This window comes from Pectinophora gossypiella, chromosome 11 (assembly GCF_024362695.1).
Source record: "Pectinophora gossypiella chromosome 11, ilPecGoss1.1, whole genome shotgun sequence".
Taxonomy (NCBI): domain Eukaryota; kingdom Metazoa; phylum Arthropoda; class Insecta; order Lepidoptera; family Gelechiidae; genus Pectinophora; species Pectinophora gossypiella.
This window is the reverse complement of record NC_065414.1, coordinates 12,559,879-12,576,578: the sequence shown is the minus strand read 5'-3', so window position 1 is coordinate 12,576,578 and position 16,700 is coordinate 12,559,879. Positions and strand designations below refer to the sequence as shown.

At 36.3% G+C, this 16,700-nt stretch overlaps 1 protein-coding gene across 3 annotated transcripts in view; it reads right to left on the bottom strand.

Moving 5' to 3' along the window:
- The window catches only part of LOC126370595 (lachesin-like), a 39,257-nt gene that overhangs the window by 12,115 nt on the left and 10,442 nt on the right, over positions 1–16,700 (bottom strand). For all 3 annotated transcript variants that reach the window (XM_050015548.1, XM_050015550.1, XM_050015549.1), the window contains one exon: positions 3,775–3,948. In XM_050015548.1, the coding sequence (XP_049871505.1) occupies positions 3,775–3,948 (174 nt within the window). The remainder of the gene's footprint in view (positions 1–3,774; positions 3,949–16,700) is intronic.

Sequence of the window (16,700 nt, the reverse complement as noted above, 5' to 3'; positions counted from 1 at the left end):
CATAAATGATTCTGACGTGCTTAGCGGCGAAGGAAAACGTTGTGAGGAAACTCACATTCCCGAGAAATGCATTTTCGGAGGTATGTGACCTAACATGTATATAGGCCTGGTTTTTCCTTCGCAGATTGGAAGGTCAGACAGGCAATGGCTTCTGTAAAAACCCGGACCTGTCAAATCTTCAGGTTAGGTAAGCGGACCCTGTGAAAAGCGGGATAGTGCTAGGGGGATGATTATTTTTGAGATTAATTAAATGAGATTATAATACTGTTTTCACCCGACTCCGGCGAAGCAAGAAGGTATGTGAGGGTTATGTTTAGCCGCTATGTAACTATATACATACGCGTCTGTTACCATCTAACTTCTAAACCACTTAACAAAATTTAACTAATGAGATGTTACTAAAAGCAAAGATTATAATAAAATAACGCTGGCTGTTTAGCATCACACTTCATTCAGTGTCGCGCCCTCTAGACTAGAGGACATAAACTGAAAGAGGAAAAGAAAAACATTTGATTTCCATTTTTGAAGGTTGGGTGGAGTGTGTTGGGCGTCACTATAAAATGGACCGGTATAATTAGCATATCTCAGATATGTACATAATGACTTAGTTTTAACCACAGGTAGCCTTGTATATACTAGATAATTACATTTAGTAATTGATAACATACATAACTACAGCTACTTCGTAGACAACACTATCTTCTTCTACTTATCGTTTCGATTCGGATGAATGTCAGAGAAATATTTTCTTGGTAAGTATTCTAAAAAGTACCTACGAAACTTGTTTGAATGTTTTTTTCACTAGTCGGGTTTTAGTTTTTAAATTTATATTTTTATTATTTTTGTAATGCCTTAAGTAACAAAATAATAAAGAACTGAAGTCATCCCAACACTACATCTTTCACCTAACCTAAGGTAATTTTAAAGTACCTCCCTCAAGGTTGCCAATTTACAAACACACCTGGGTCCCTACACTTGCAAAAAAACACACTAAACATGTCTAAACCTTACTGCTATTATCTGAACAAAATGACATAGAGAGAGAAGTATTGCAGCCTTAATAAAAAAGATGCAATATAATGAACGTAATATTACGAAAATGTTATTATTTCATATTTGCTCCAACAACGAAATAGCGAAGTATATTTATTTAAAGCGTCCCGTCTTAATTAATAAATTAAATTTCACCCCCAAGAACCCTAAGCGCGGCATTATTTTATCAAATTAAGATCTTTATGCTACAAAGATAAAGAAAGAGATTTGTTCAAAGGCATCAGAGCGAAAAATAGAGGAATTTTCCGCGTTTTATCCTTCCTTAGTACAGTTCCACAAAGGCGGTGTAGAGTTGTCTGTAGTTTATACTACGTTGCCAACAGCACTGTCAACGAGCCATGCTACGAATATTTTATGAGAGTGATATGCATTTTAAAATAATATCTAGAGGTTGTGTTGTACGTAAGAAGGTTTATACTTGCATGGTTTATCAAACTGACGCCCGCGTACTTCATAGGTAAGTACTTGGCAGTCCAAGTACTTACACACACACACATGAAACGATGACATGGTGAAATGTGTTGGCCCTCAGAGGGCCATAGCTTGCAAACTGTATATCTAACCGATATCGTTGAACCTGAACTAATAAATGGTCCACTTGACTGCGATCGTATTCTCGATTCAAATTCTGTAGATCAATATCTACAGGATGTTAGAGATGTTAGTGATGTTAGTGACATCGTAACCAATACTGAGGGGGATGATTCAAACTATGATTCTGAGTGATCAAGTGGAAATATCTGTGGTAAAACTCATATATATTGTTGTCTTTTTAATATTTTCAATTCTATACTTTTGCGATGGAATCGTTACGATGACAACAAGTACGTACGGGTATTAGTGACACTGTGACGAATACTAAGGGGTATGATTTAGACCATAGCTGGGCACCAAATAGTTAACTTCGTTAATCGTTAATCCGCTACAAAAAAAGTTAGCTTCGTTAAACGTTACAGCGTTACATTTCGGAAGAATTAACGCAAGTTAACGTTAATCGTTAATCCGTTAATAGGTATGTGTAAAATTGCATATTTATTGCGTTGCGTTAGTGAACTTATAAAACTTGTTGGTTTAGGTTCTGGAAGTTTACAGGTTAGAAATAAAACAAATAATAATAAACAGCCTATATACGTCCCACTGCGGGGTACAGGCCTCCCCTCAATCAACCGGAGGGGGTATGGAGCATACTCTACCACACTGCTCCAATGCGGGTTGGTGGAGGTGTTTTTACGGCTAATAGCCGGGACCAACGGCTTAACGAGCCCTCCAAAACACGGAATCATGTTATTTTTTCGGACAATCAGGTGATTCAAGATTGAAAAGTCCTTACCAAACAAAGGACAGTCTCACAAAATGATTTCGACAATGTCCCTATTGGCAATCGAACCCGGACCTCCAGATTGTGAGCCTTACGCTCTAACCACTAGACCACGGAGGCTGTTTGGTTTAACGATTAACGGACTTCTGCATATTAACGGAAGTTAACGTGTCCGTTAACATTTTTAGAAGTTAACTTAAAAGTTAATCCGTTAATCAAAATGTTAACTTCGTTAATTAACGATTAACGGATTAACGAGTTAATGCCCAGCTATGATTTAGACCACGATTCTGAGTTGATATCAAGTGGAATTTTCTGTTGAAAATTGAGTGTTTTTTTTAATTATTTTCAGTCCCATACTTTTGCGACGGAAAATTCCATTTGATATCAACTCAGAATCATGGTCTGAATCTAACACCTTGTATGTATCAAGATACATCTCTTTAGCCTGTGTAGAAGCAGACCTCTGCTTCCACGCCTTTCGTACCAGTCCTGTCTCTCTTATTGCTTTTCCGCGTCCTTTCATAAGTACGTCACCCAATCATCTAGCTCAAAGCCTGCCTCTTAGTCATAAAACTTCTCTTGGCCAAACCTGACCAGGAAATTTGATATGATGTTGTTGTTCTTTTATGTGTGTGGCGTCCTTTTATAATAAACTATTTCTATTCTCTATTCTATTCTCTAAATTAACAATTGTGGGCATCTAGGTGATGGCAATGCTCTTCTCGATAGAATAATAGAGCTGGAAAATATTATTAACGGCACTTTTATTATTATAAATTTTAACAGACGTTAAAAATTGCAGATTGTAGAAGAAGAAGAAGGCAAGTATTGCCATACTTAAATATAAAATATATTTTTTGTGGAGATGCCAACAACAATAATGCTATAAAGCTCCGCCAATCCAAATTTCCACACCTCACCCACGTTATTTGTTCATTCAATTTCATTGACTTTCTGTCTACCCATGCGTTACTCGAACGGGGGGCGTATAACACGTGCCTTATCTGTACCTACTTTGAAAAAATTGCCTTGTTACGTATTGTAAGTATATTTTTTATGAAGGCCTAGACGTCACACATGCAATTGGGCGTGTCGAAACTGCATCTGTTAAATGGTGTCTGTGTAAGAACGAGATTTGAAATTTCGTATTTGAAGTGTCCACGTGAGTGGTCTGTCGCAGAATCGACGTAATGGACATAAACCAATAATTATCGAATTTATTCTGTTTGGATCATAAATGATTCGTGCTCAGCGGTGAAGGTGAATTCCCGAAGGTCAATTAGGCAGTCGCTTTCTCTCAAATCTTTAGGTTGGGTACGCGAACTTTGTGACAACCGCATTACGCTAGGTTGATGACGATTTTGAAGTGTCCAGGGTATATTATTTGATGGGAGTAATACCTTTTTCAAAGTCCCTTGAGAGTGGTTTCTTCAGCAGTATAGGCTCGTGGTCTTCTCTCCTCCACGTGATTTTCGGAGGAGGATGCCCGGTGGCCTTGCAGGTCAGCGTGGCGTTCTCCAACTCTTGGACTGACACGTCTGATGACGTGTCGTCGCTAATTATGTCCGGGGGCACTGTGAAAGAAATTTATACATCAATGGATTTGCTTAACATAATATTAACAGTCTTTATACGTCTGATGGGTGTGAAAAATATGGGCAATAAAGATGACCAATTCTCGTCCGTCATAGTATAGGAGGGAATATAAAGAGAAGGAGGTAGGATACTTCATCACGCTGCTCCGTTGTGAGTTGGTGGAGCGTGTTGTTTGGGTTAGAAGCCCGGACCAACAGCCGCGGTGAAGAACAGAATGATCTTCCGAACAATCAGGTGGTTGAATCAGTATTGTTCTAGACGAAAGAGACAAAGTCTCACAAAGTGATTTTTGTTTCAAATGTTCTCAGCAAGAATTGAAACCAGGGCCACTAAATCGTGAGCAATGGGCTCTTACCATTAAATCTTGGTGACTGTTGGACCCGTTGGATATATTATTATGATTGGCGTTAAGAACTCTCGCATTATATAAGATATTTATCCTCATTTACAACAAGGTAAAAAAAACCTTTTGCTAGGACAAAATTGCTATGTCCCCTCTTTGCAATCGGAAGCGAGGGAGCGTCCCCTATAAAATGAAGGAGGGATGGGACATACCTACTTCACTTGCAGTTTACCCTGAGTACACTGTTGCTTTTTATCTACAACGCAGTAATGCGTTTCTAGATAAATAACTTATCTATACTAATATTAAAAAGAAAAAATATATGTATGTAGGGTGGTGGAGTAAAATAAAATAAATGTATAATATTTAAAGTTTTCTTATATTTTCTGGGTTTTTTTTTTACATATAATACAGAGCACAACCTCGCTTCAAAAATCTATCCCTCGCCATTGTCCTTCCCCTTCCTCACTACCCCTCTCACTCCCCCTCAGGACACGTTCATAAACTTCACCTCATACAAATCACGTTCATAATAAGCTTTCATTCCCACATGTAGTTTTGTTTGTACGGGACCGATTTTAAAAATTCTTTCACATCTACATTACCCTGAGTGACATAGCCTATATTTATTACTAGAAAGCAATAACTCTTGAAAAATAAATATCCATAATATAATAATAATAATTTCCATATCAATATCATGATGTAACATCGTAACGAAATGTTTGAGGGATGATTCAGAACATGAATCGCAAAAATCAATTTATTTGCGAGAAAACATAAAATACAAAGGTGGTAAAATTATTTACATAACAATGTTGTGATGTGTTCGGCCTGCATGCACACATACAAATATAAAAATAAATAAATAAATAAATGGTATACTGAAAAGAAGATTATTGAAAATTACACTTAATAAAAAAAAAATATGATCAAAATATTCCTTCAAGTTATAATAACACTAGCTTTTGCCCGCGACTTCGTCCGCGTGGCGTGTTATATAAGAGAGAGATCTTTGTGTGTGTGTGTGGGAGTGCATATCAAATTTCAAGCATCTAACTTATGCAGTTTAGATTTTTTCATACAATTTTTTTCCCAATAACTCCCATTTTTCAAAATACAGCCAAAAATAAACTTTATATTTACTAAGGTATGCATGCATGCTAGATTGAATCAATTGATTGAATTGATTTTTTTTTAATTGATTGTTCATTGGGTTTTAATTTTAATACACACTTCCTCTCTTCCCTTCAACGTTGCTGTGCCCTACAGGGTCCATGTTTTAGTTCCTATGCCTATGTAACACCCCATTGTACTACATGGAATGCAATAAATAATTTAATTGAATTGAATTGAAAACATCTATCTTACGCGGTTTCGATTTTTTCATACAAATGTTTTTTTCCCGCTAACTCCCGTTTCCGTGGGAATTTTGCAATATCCTGTTGCAACTAAGATTTAAGTTAACTAAGGTACCTGCATGCCAAATTTCAAGCGTCTAACTTAAGCGGTTTAGATTTTTCATACAAAAGGATTTTCCCGCTAATTTCCGTTCCCGTGGGAATTCCGGGAATTCCTTTCTTAGTGCACCTCTACGGTACCTAAGCTATGTCCCTTCCAAATTTCAAATGCCTACATTTAGCCGTTCAGGCTATGCGTTGATATGTCAGTCACTGAGTCAGTCAGTTTCTCCTTTTATTTAGATTTGATTTTTTCATACAAAGGTTTTTTCCCGCTAACTACCGTTCCCGTGGGAATTTTGTAATATCCTGTTGCAACTAAGCTTTAAGTTTACTAAAGTACCTGCATGCCAAATTTCAAACGTCTAACTTGAGTGGTTTAGATTTTTCATACAAAAGGATTTTCCCGCTAATTCCCGTTCCCGTGGGAATTTCGGGAATTCCTTTCTTAGTACACCTCTACGGTGTCTAAGGTACCTGCGTGCCAAATTTTAAACATCTTACTTGAATGGTTTAGATTTTTCATACAAAAGGATTTTCCCGTTAATTCCCGTTCCCGTGGGAATTTCGGGAATTTCTTTCTTAGTGCACCTCCACGGTACCTAAGGTACCTGCATGACAAATTTCAAACGTCTAACTTGAATGGTTTAGATTTTTCATACAAAAGGATTTTCCCGCTAATTCCCGTTCTCGTGAGAATTTCGGGAATTCCTTTCTTAGTGCACCTCCACGGTACCTAAGGTATCTGCATGCTAAATTTCAAATGTCTAACTTGAGTGGTTTAGATTTTTCATACAAAAGGTATTTCCCGCTAATTCCCGTTCCCGTGAGAATTTTGGGAATTCCTTTCTTAGTGCACCTCTACGGTACTTATGGTACCTGCATGCCAAATTTCAAACGTCTAACTTGAGTGGTTTAGATTTTTCATACAAAAGGATTTTCCCGCTAATTCCCGTTCCCGTGGGAATTTCGGGAATTCCTTTCTTAGTACACCTCTACGGTGTCTAAGGTACCTGCGTCCCAAATTTTAAACATCTTACTTGAATGGTTTAGATTTTTCATACAAAAGGATTTTCCCGTTAATTCCCGTTCCCGTGGGAATTTCGGGAATTTCTTTCTTAGTGCACCTCCACGGTACCTAAGGTACCTGCATGACAAATTTCAAACGTCTAACTTGAGTGGTTTAGATTTTTCATACAAAAGGATTTTCCCGCTAATTCCCGTTCCCGTAGGAATTTCGGGAATTCCTTTCTTAGTGCACCTCTACGGTATCTAAGGTACCTGCATGCCAAATTTCAAACGTCTAACTTGAGTGGTTTAGATTTTTCATACAAAAGGATTTCCCTTCACTACTCTGCTCCTATTGATTGTAGCGTGATGAAAAGTATACTATGACCTGTCCAGGAGTGTGAAGAATAATTGTACCAAGTTTCATTAAAATCCGTCCAGTAGTTTTTGTTTCTATAAGGAACATACAGACAGACAGACAGACAGACAGACAAAAATTTTACTGATTGCATTTTTGGCATCAGTATTGATCACTTATCACCCCCTGATAGTTATTTTGAAAAAATATTTAATGTACAGAATTGACCTCTCTACAGATTTATTATAAGTATAGATTTGTTCATAAGCCATTTCGTTAGGTTAATTTTGAACTTATTTTCCGTCAGTACTTTTAATTAATTTGGCAGAATATTATATAATTAAATGCACATATTGCATGCATTTCTTTTATGCGTTATGGTTGGAGTTTGTGGTTGATGTAGTATATTAGCGAAACATCTTGCGATGGATGTACCTCTGGCTACCCTAATTGGGATATAGTCGTGAGTTTATGATATGTTATAAAGTAACAAGATTATCAAGCATAAAACAACAAGTGAAGAACAGCTACTTAAAGTATCATAGGTGCCTTTTCAACTTTACTCCTGAAATATTCATACGAGCCATGGAAGTCTTAAAATCGTGAAGAAATCTCTATAGCCACTGCGTTTTGGAATGCCTGTGTCATGGCATAGGTACGAAAGAGGTGCTGCGGTATGTCTCTTGGGAGATCCTGTTGTGAAGAATCGATTTTATACTGTGGCAGGTAACTATCGCTATTTGGGTGAATTTTACGGTACAATGAATTCGAATATTAAATTTCATATCCATCAATATTAAATACCCGAGGCCTTTATTGTTTCACTTAGTGAACAATAAGTGTCTGCATTTTACACACTGCTAGTTATACTGGCTACAGAGTATAAAGCGTATATAGAAAAATCAATCATAGAAAAGATAAACCTTAGATTCACATTCAACTGAGAATGTCTGATTAAAGGTTAAACGAATAATCAAATCCAATCAAAATGTTAGATTCCGTTTTTTTATCTGAATTTTTAGTAATGATATAAATAAACTAAAAGAAAGAAAGAATAAGAAAGACAAAAAAAAGAATAAAAAATAAAGATAAAGATAAAGAAAAAAATAGGTAGCAAGAAGAAAAGAAAAAAGGAATGGAAGACAGTTTATTCTATAAAGATAAAATAAGTAATGATATAATAAAGCGTTTTGTATTGTATTGTAATTATTGTAAATGTGTGTAGTCACATGAAATACGTATTGGCTTACAAAATAAATAATAGAAAAAAAAACAGATTACATTAGAGGTACATTGTACAATTAAAATACTTAATTAGAAATTTTAAAAATAAATTGTTTCGAAAACATTGTGAAAACCTTTCCGCGTAACGAAGCTCAACAACTGAATTTATAATAAGTAAGTAACGTTAAGAATAGTCTAACTGTTTAAGAAACGTGCGAGAAAACGTGCACAAATTCGTCTCTGAGTTCAGAGAAATCGTAAGTCGCCGCAAAGGGCCTGCCAATTTTAACGCGAAAACTTTTTGTACCGGGAAAAAAGTGAATTTTCACAATATCATCGTGATTTATAGTCCCCTGTCCGGGATAACACGAAACTTTTTGCCACTTCCCACACTTTGCCAGTTTCAACCGCTTTCGACGAGTGTTTAGGGACATTTTCTGATTTGCATTCTGAATCTAAACTTGAATCCCGTTCCATTCTTATTCTGTTGATTGTTTTGAATTATTTCGTTTAATTCAAATCATTAACAGAGAAACGGAACGGCGCGTAATTGAAAAATCGTGAAATGAATTTTTAGATTAAAAATGCAAACGCAAAATATTTTTTCTTATTGTTTTATGAAAGAAAGAAAATAATTCTGTTGGGTTAGAAAATAATGGCGCATTTTCTTTGACTATAAACAAAAAAGATGAAGTCTTTCCACGGATACCAAATTATATTTTAAATAACCTCATTTCGCGAGTGACAAACTATGATCATCATCTAGCCTTGGTAACTAATTATAGTCCATCAAATTCCTCCCCAATATTGTTAAATCTACAGTCATAAGCACAAATTTAAGGTACGCCGCATTGATTGGCATTTATGCCTACTCGGTATAACAGTGCACTGTGTGTGTTTTTGAGTTCATTTCTTTCAATGTTTTCTGTATTTTTATATTATTATTTTTATTTTATTTTCTATTTTTCTGTTTTAATGCGACGAATGGGTGCCGAGATAAACCTCTGTGGTTTAACGGCATCATTCAAACCATGTATTTAGATTAAGGATATGAAGAAAATAAATAAAAAAAAAACTCAGCTATTTGAACGTATTATATAAAGAAAATAGTTCTAACGTTCAGATATTTAAGTGTTACTATAGAATATACTAAAGTAATTGTGTTTGAATGATGTATGGAATGGAATTGATGTTGAATTCAAACTAATCATAAACATTCCATTATATTATCAAACAGTATTATAACGACCTAAATATGATATTTAATTAATATATTCTTCGCTAAAAAAAAGCCTAATCGTATCTATCTCGGATTTATTTGCGAGAAAACATAAAACTCGGATTTTTCTACTAATTTCTGGAAATACCTACTCAAACATTGGGGTTGGTAGGTAGGTTTGTGTAAAAAAGTATAACTTTAATTTAACTAGGCCAATTGTATTTAAAACAATCATAAATTATTATCGCGTACTCAGCGGTGAAGAAAAATATCGTGAGGAAACCGACATTCCCGATAAATGCGTTTCGGAGGTATACGACCTAACCTGTATTGGGCCGGTTTCCCATTCTTCTGTGAAAAACCGGACCTATCATTTAGGTAAGCGGACGCCGTGAGAAACGGAGTAACGCTAGGGAGATGACAAATCGTATTTAAAACATTTTTTTTTTCTTTACCTTTCAAGGAATACAAAATAAACATGTCGTGTGGAAAACCTTTATCACTTTTTTTCCTTTGAGCTACTTATCCGCTTTAACGGTTTTGTGTTCATATTTTTGGAGGGAAAACACGTTGCCGATATTATTCCTTTTCGCATCGTAGCAACCGCCAATCAAAAACCAAATGGGTTCTATCAATACCTTTTTTGATCAATGATCCGTGGACAGCTTTAGGGGCCTGCAAGCAACGAGGAAAACGGACGCTTAAATAGGTCACCTCTTTCTATGTATCTTGATAAATATTCTAAATTCAAACGATCATTTTTTAGAAACCATTATCACTACTTCCCATCATTTCTTATTTACCATAAGATATGAACGAAGGTGAGTGAGACTTTAAATCTTTATAACATTTTTGGCGCGTAACTTTATACCGAAACGTCGAGATATTTTTTTTTCCATTCCTGTAACCTTTTTAATATGTTATATTATATAACATAAGATGTAGTTTTGCTAATATTTATAATAATTATCGTCAAAAAAACTGCATGGCATTCCAGTAGCAGTATAGAGCTGTAGTTACAGCTGCATTTACTAAACCCTGTCGGGTCTTTTCGTCACCTATACTCCAGTATCTTAATACTAAACTCGTTACCTACATAGCCGTAAGATTTATCAAGTTGAAGTGACAATGGACTGGTCACATATGCCGAAGAACCGACAATTGTTGTGGAAGACGACTCGAGTGGAGACCGCGTCTTGGAAAACGTGGTGTAGGACTCTCTTGCGGTACATGAAGAGACTATATCAGTAAGGAGACTGGCAGCGGGTGGAAAAGAAAATTCATGAACTGAACTCATTAAGGTGAGCACAAACGTGATGATGAATTAATTGCATAGCAAAGCATAGTAAAAATAAATCAAAATAAATTATTATTATGCGGAACCTCAGTTCCGCTAACCGAGTCATTTTTTCTAACTTTATTTATGTCGGAGCTCGCGCAAGCGTACGTCAATCAATCAAGGATTTAACTGCACGTGGAAGAAATTAAGCTTTCATTGACACTTTGAAACTGATACTTATTTAGCGAACATTTAATTTTAAATGCCTCCCAAAATATCAACTCTACACAATTTGGATGTTGTTGTAAAATGTGATGAATTATAATGATTGCATTTTATTGGGATACGCAAATATAAATATTTTATTATTATCATCATCATCAGCCGTACGACGCCCACCGCTGGGCATAGGCCTCCCCCAAGGATCTCGAAGGAGGAGGTCTTGAAGGTTCTCGAATGGCGACCACGTGAGACGACCCGTGGGTAGGCCCGCTACAAGGTGTACCGACGATCTGGTGAAGGTCGCGGGAAGCCGCTGGATGCGGGCAGCGCAGGACCGATCGTCGTGGAGATTTTATTATATATTTAATTTATTGTTAATGACATCGTAACGAATACCGGGGGACGATTCAGACCACGATTCAGAGTTAATATCAAGCCGAGTCGCATCTTTTTAATTGTTCAATAATTAATTTAATCAATATTTTTTTTTATTGTTTTTTGTTGTTTTAATATCAAGTGGAATTTTCCGTCGCAAAATTTATTTTCGTTTTTGTGTTATTTTTTAATTATTTTCAATTCTTTACTTTTGCGACGGAAAAATCCACTTAATATAAACTCGGAAGCTTTGCTCATCGTTTGTCGCTTGACTATGTTCTATAAAAAATAATTATAAGCAAACATTTGACCACAATCTCACCGAGAAAGTGATGATGTCGCTGAGGATGGGAAAAGACCTATTCACTTTTGCCTTGGAGAAGCCCAAATTGTATATATCGGGAAGCGGATTCGCGGGCAGAGAATTCCAGACGTTAGTCGTTCATATAAGAAGCGAGGAAGCGTGATCAATAATTAATATTTTAAACTTCTGATGAAGAGTAAATTTATATTATGATCACCTTATTTAAACACACAGACAGATTGTGTCCTCTAACATGATGGACTAATGTTATGGGCGATAGGCTGATCCCTTATCACCATAAGGTTCATCATATCCATCTTTGGACTTCGTATCAACAGTGGCTGCAAGTTGTCTTTGATTACTTGTGGCTCTGCCCACCCCATTAGGGATTACGGGCGTGAGTTTATGTATGTATGTATGTACCTTATTTAAAACTACTCGTCACTTCTCGGCTGGACAGAATGTATTTACCTCTGCCGTGTCTTTTTGTATCTAGTGTCATTTGTGCTCAATAGAGTATATATAACCTTTATCTAATCTAAATACAAAACAATGCATTTAGTTGCTAATCTACTCGTCCATATGATAATATACAAGACTTTTATGAAATTTTCTCTAACATACAAGCAGACTTTGATGGACTGGTTGATTGACCTGTGACAACTTATGCTTATGGTTGGTTCATCATTATTATTATCCATCTTCGGAATTCGGTATGAAAGAGAAAAAAAAGATACGGTTATTTTAAAACCATTTCGAGGATTTTACTTAGCTTTATTTCTCTACCTTTAGCTCGCAAATCACCGGATAGTGTTTATTTTAGCAATAAACGTGTACTTATTTATTTGACCTTCATGTGATCTCTAAGGGTAGTCAGTTTACCCAAATCGTCGTTACCAAATGCCGTTTATAATAAATAAATTTTAATAAACTCTGTGGCGAAACTACTTTGGACGATGTATTTTTTAAATTGTATAAAATTAACAACTATATGAAAAATATTTAAATCAGTTTTTTTATAATAGCATAACGTTTCAAAACTACCTTACATACCCAATAAAATAGAGTGCGGTTGTCTTCGGTTCACTTGTGACTCTGCACACCCTATTACACATCAAAGGCGTGAGCGTTGGTGGTGAAATAGATTTTTTATAATTTTCTCATTTTTCAGTCAAAGCTTTAGTAAAAGCTTTTTTAAAACCTCGAGTTTGTTAGAGACATGATATTTTTTTGTTAAAAACAGGATAAAATTGTTGTTGCAAACAAGGTTCATGTTTTTAATGACCAAAATTGTTGAAAAAATATGAAATTGTGCGTTCACCTTGAATGAAGTTTAAATTGTGTGACACTAAGGTCCAATTTAGCTTACAAGTTAAGAAGTTAGATTGACATGAAAGTTGTTTCAACAGTTTTTCTTCTTTTTAGGCACGTGTACGCCTTTTAAGACTTGAAAGTTCCTTTGGGAATAATAATTTGAAAACAGAATAATGTATTCAAATCTGGGGGGTTAAAAAGGCTACATGGAAGCAATTCATATGAAAAGCAATATTACAATTGCATTTGCGCATATAAATGTAAGTTAACCGCCCTGTACACTAAACTCTTTCGGGACTGTCTAATTGTAAATGTATAATTAATGTATATTGTCTGTTTTATTTCACTGTTTGTTAAAGAATAATTAAACTAAATAAAGGCTTATCTCAAAAAATCTTTTAGAAACAATCTTACTTGGTATAAATGTATTACACAATCTTTTTCTGACGTGATTTTAGTGAGTATAAAGAGTGGCGACACCTGGGGAGTCCCACATCACTACGTCGTCGCTCTGGGGCGGAGAAAAAAAGTGTTGCCTCAAGGCATTATTTACTTACCTACTCTAATGGGGAGTGCTCTCACCCTGTTCAAAATTTAAAACAACATGCCTGAGAGTGACCAGTTTGACGCGAACCTCGGCTCAGGGCATCGTCTGAGAAGATTTTATTTGAAAGATTCAATCGACCGCTGAATGAGCGAAAACTTTGACCACGCCGGCAGGGTCGGTATCGGGGTTCTGAAGTATTTGTTGTCGCAAGCTGATTGGCCGCCTCTGTTGCTAGAGTAATCGGATCGTCGGCAAACGCGCGTTCAGCTGCTTGTCTTCTCGATGATGTAAGTATCGTATTTTGTAACACATAAATCAACAAATCCTGTATCTCCGAAGGGTTAGGCGGAGGTGTATAGTAAACCCACTCCTCGCCAGCTGTGTTAGGTCCCATGTAATATGAGACAAGCCTATTGCAATAAACGGTGCACAAATTCTGGAAACCACGGTGATATCTATATTATCTATGCTCCAAAAGTGAATTCAAATTCATAAATCGAATTCAGACGCTTCTGTACAAACCGGACCTGTCAAATCTTCAGGTTAGGTAAGCGGACCCTGTGAAAAACGGGATAACGCTAGGGAGATGTATAAATTGAATTCAGTGGTTTACAGCGGGATTCGGGCCCGTGACACAACAAAGTTAGTCGTGCATTCTTCGAACAAGGTTTAATAAACGTACGTAGTATTCACTTATAAATCCAAAAGTAACTATGTCTGTTTGTTAAGTTATCACGCCTAAACTACTGAACTAATTTTGATGAATTTTCCAAACATAAATTTCAAATTTATAACACTACGATGATTCACACCAGTACGATCAGTTCGGTTGTGATGTCAGTCACGCGTTTTCCAAATAGGGCTGTCACTCATTCATATTTATATGATAGTTTCCTAGGTCAAAGATAAATTATGAATTTCTGATTACTAAATAAAGACCGATTTAAAGGTGACAAAAGACGTTTCCTCGTTTTCTTTCGTTTTTTTTTTGTTTTTTTTTTTTGACGTTTATAACGTATTTATTAATTTTAATAAAGGAAAATGTAATAATAATTGCGTCATTTTGTTACATTTTTCTATGACGTCACATGTTGCTTTTTCAAATTCCATAATGATTTCGTGACGTTCAGTAAACAGTAACTGATTTGACTAGTTGGAAACTACTCTAACAAAAAAATCTCCTTAGGTAGGTTACATGTTCTGCGGAACTCCACGAGACTTTAAACAACAAATGTTCTTATTGCACTAGCTGCATACGCGATCAGCTGTTATAAGTAATTTGAACTAACAACGTTTCAACTACAACTAGTTCTATTCCTCACTTCAAGACCCATCTGCTCAGTCAAAGGTTCGATTCGAACTCAACAACTTTTCTATTTGCGCGCAAACTCAATACAAACTTCGTACACACTGTTATTTTTCTATATCCAACGCTGTGCCATCTGTTTTGCACTTGAAATGGGGGCTTAGTGGCGGCAGTGAGTCAATTGATGTGATTCAGTGAGTTGAATCAGTGGACTGTCCACGTTTAAATCGGAAAAAAGGTATAATTTTCGATTGTTACAATGACTTACCTGTAAAAAGTTCGTAATCGTAAAAAAAAAAAAGTAAAAATTGCACAGGCAAGTGAACTGACTGAGTGAGTGACGTAAAATATATTTTACACCTCATGCCTACGCGAGGTATGAGAAAGAGTTCACAAACTTTATTTATTTCCAACTTCCCGAGGAAATGTTTAATGTTTGCAATTTTTATTTTTATTTCCTTTGACGTCGACGATACGAAGACGTCGCGTACTGCGCTTCGTTTTACCAAGAATATCATTTTAAAATGCAATATGTGGATAAAGATTTTATCACTAAGCTATTCCAGAAACCTGGGATAGTGTATAAATAGGCTATATACGTCCCACTGCTGGGCACAGGCCTCCCCTCATACAACTATAATGTGGATCAACTAAGTATAACGCATACTCCACCACACTACTCCACTGTAGGTTGTTGGAGGTATTTTTACGGCTAATAGCCGGGACCCACGGCTTAACTTACTTTTTCAGACAATCAGGTGATTCAAGCCTGTAAAGTCCTTACCAAACATAAGACAGTCTCACAAAGTGATTTCGAAAATGTCCCCATCGGGAATCGAACCCGGACCTCCAGATCGTGAGCCTAACGCTCTATCCACTAAACAACGGAGGCCACGGGTGACCACGGAGTGCAATAATACCTAGTACTTACACGCATGTATTCTTCCAATCTGATATACAACAAGGTACATATTTAAAGATGTTTTAAGACAAGGCTTTGTATTCAACGCAATAGTCTAAGTTTTAGCACAGCCTGGATACAAAAATCTCGTTCTTACCGCGTAAGTGCGAGCGAGATAGACAGTCCGCACGCGTTCCCTTCCTCTTAACGGCTTACGGCCATTTAGACTAAGTAAGACCAAAGGGGGGTGAAATAAATCTACGGCGTCGATACGAATTAGTGCGGGGTGAAGAATGTCCGGTCTATTGTAGTATTATTCTTTATTCTGTTTTAGGTAAAAACGAAAATTCAATAATAGGTTTCAGAGGAAAGTTGCTGATCGTTGATCTTAAGTATAATTTCAATTTCAGTGGATCATTACATAAAACTTATTGAAAGTCAACATTTTATAGTACTTCTATCCTACAATCCAAGAAAGTCCTCATCAATAAGGATTAGTCAAATTCAATTCGAAACTAAAACTACAGAAGTAAAAAAGCCGATCTCAATATCGAATTCTAAACAATCAATCACAACAAGACCCTCCGAAATTCAAATAAAGAATTTATTATTTTCCATTGCGCAGACCTGCCAGTAATTTATGTAATTTCAAAGTCCGCTCGGAAACCTTCGTTCGAAGAGTTTAGCAATTTTGTAGTCGCGTACAATATTTGCATTCGACGGGCCGGGTGAGATTTCTTTTTCAATTTCGAACTTGTTCCCTACTTTATTGAAGCGGGTGTCACTTGGGTCGACAACGGTGTTGGCCGCGAGTTAGTACGTAACGTTTGGAACGCAAACATTCCGTTTTCAATGTTTAGCAGAGCGAAA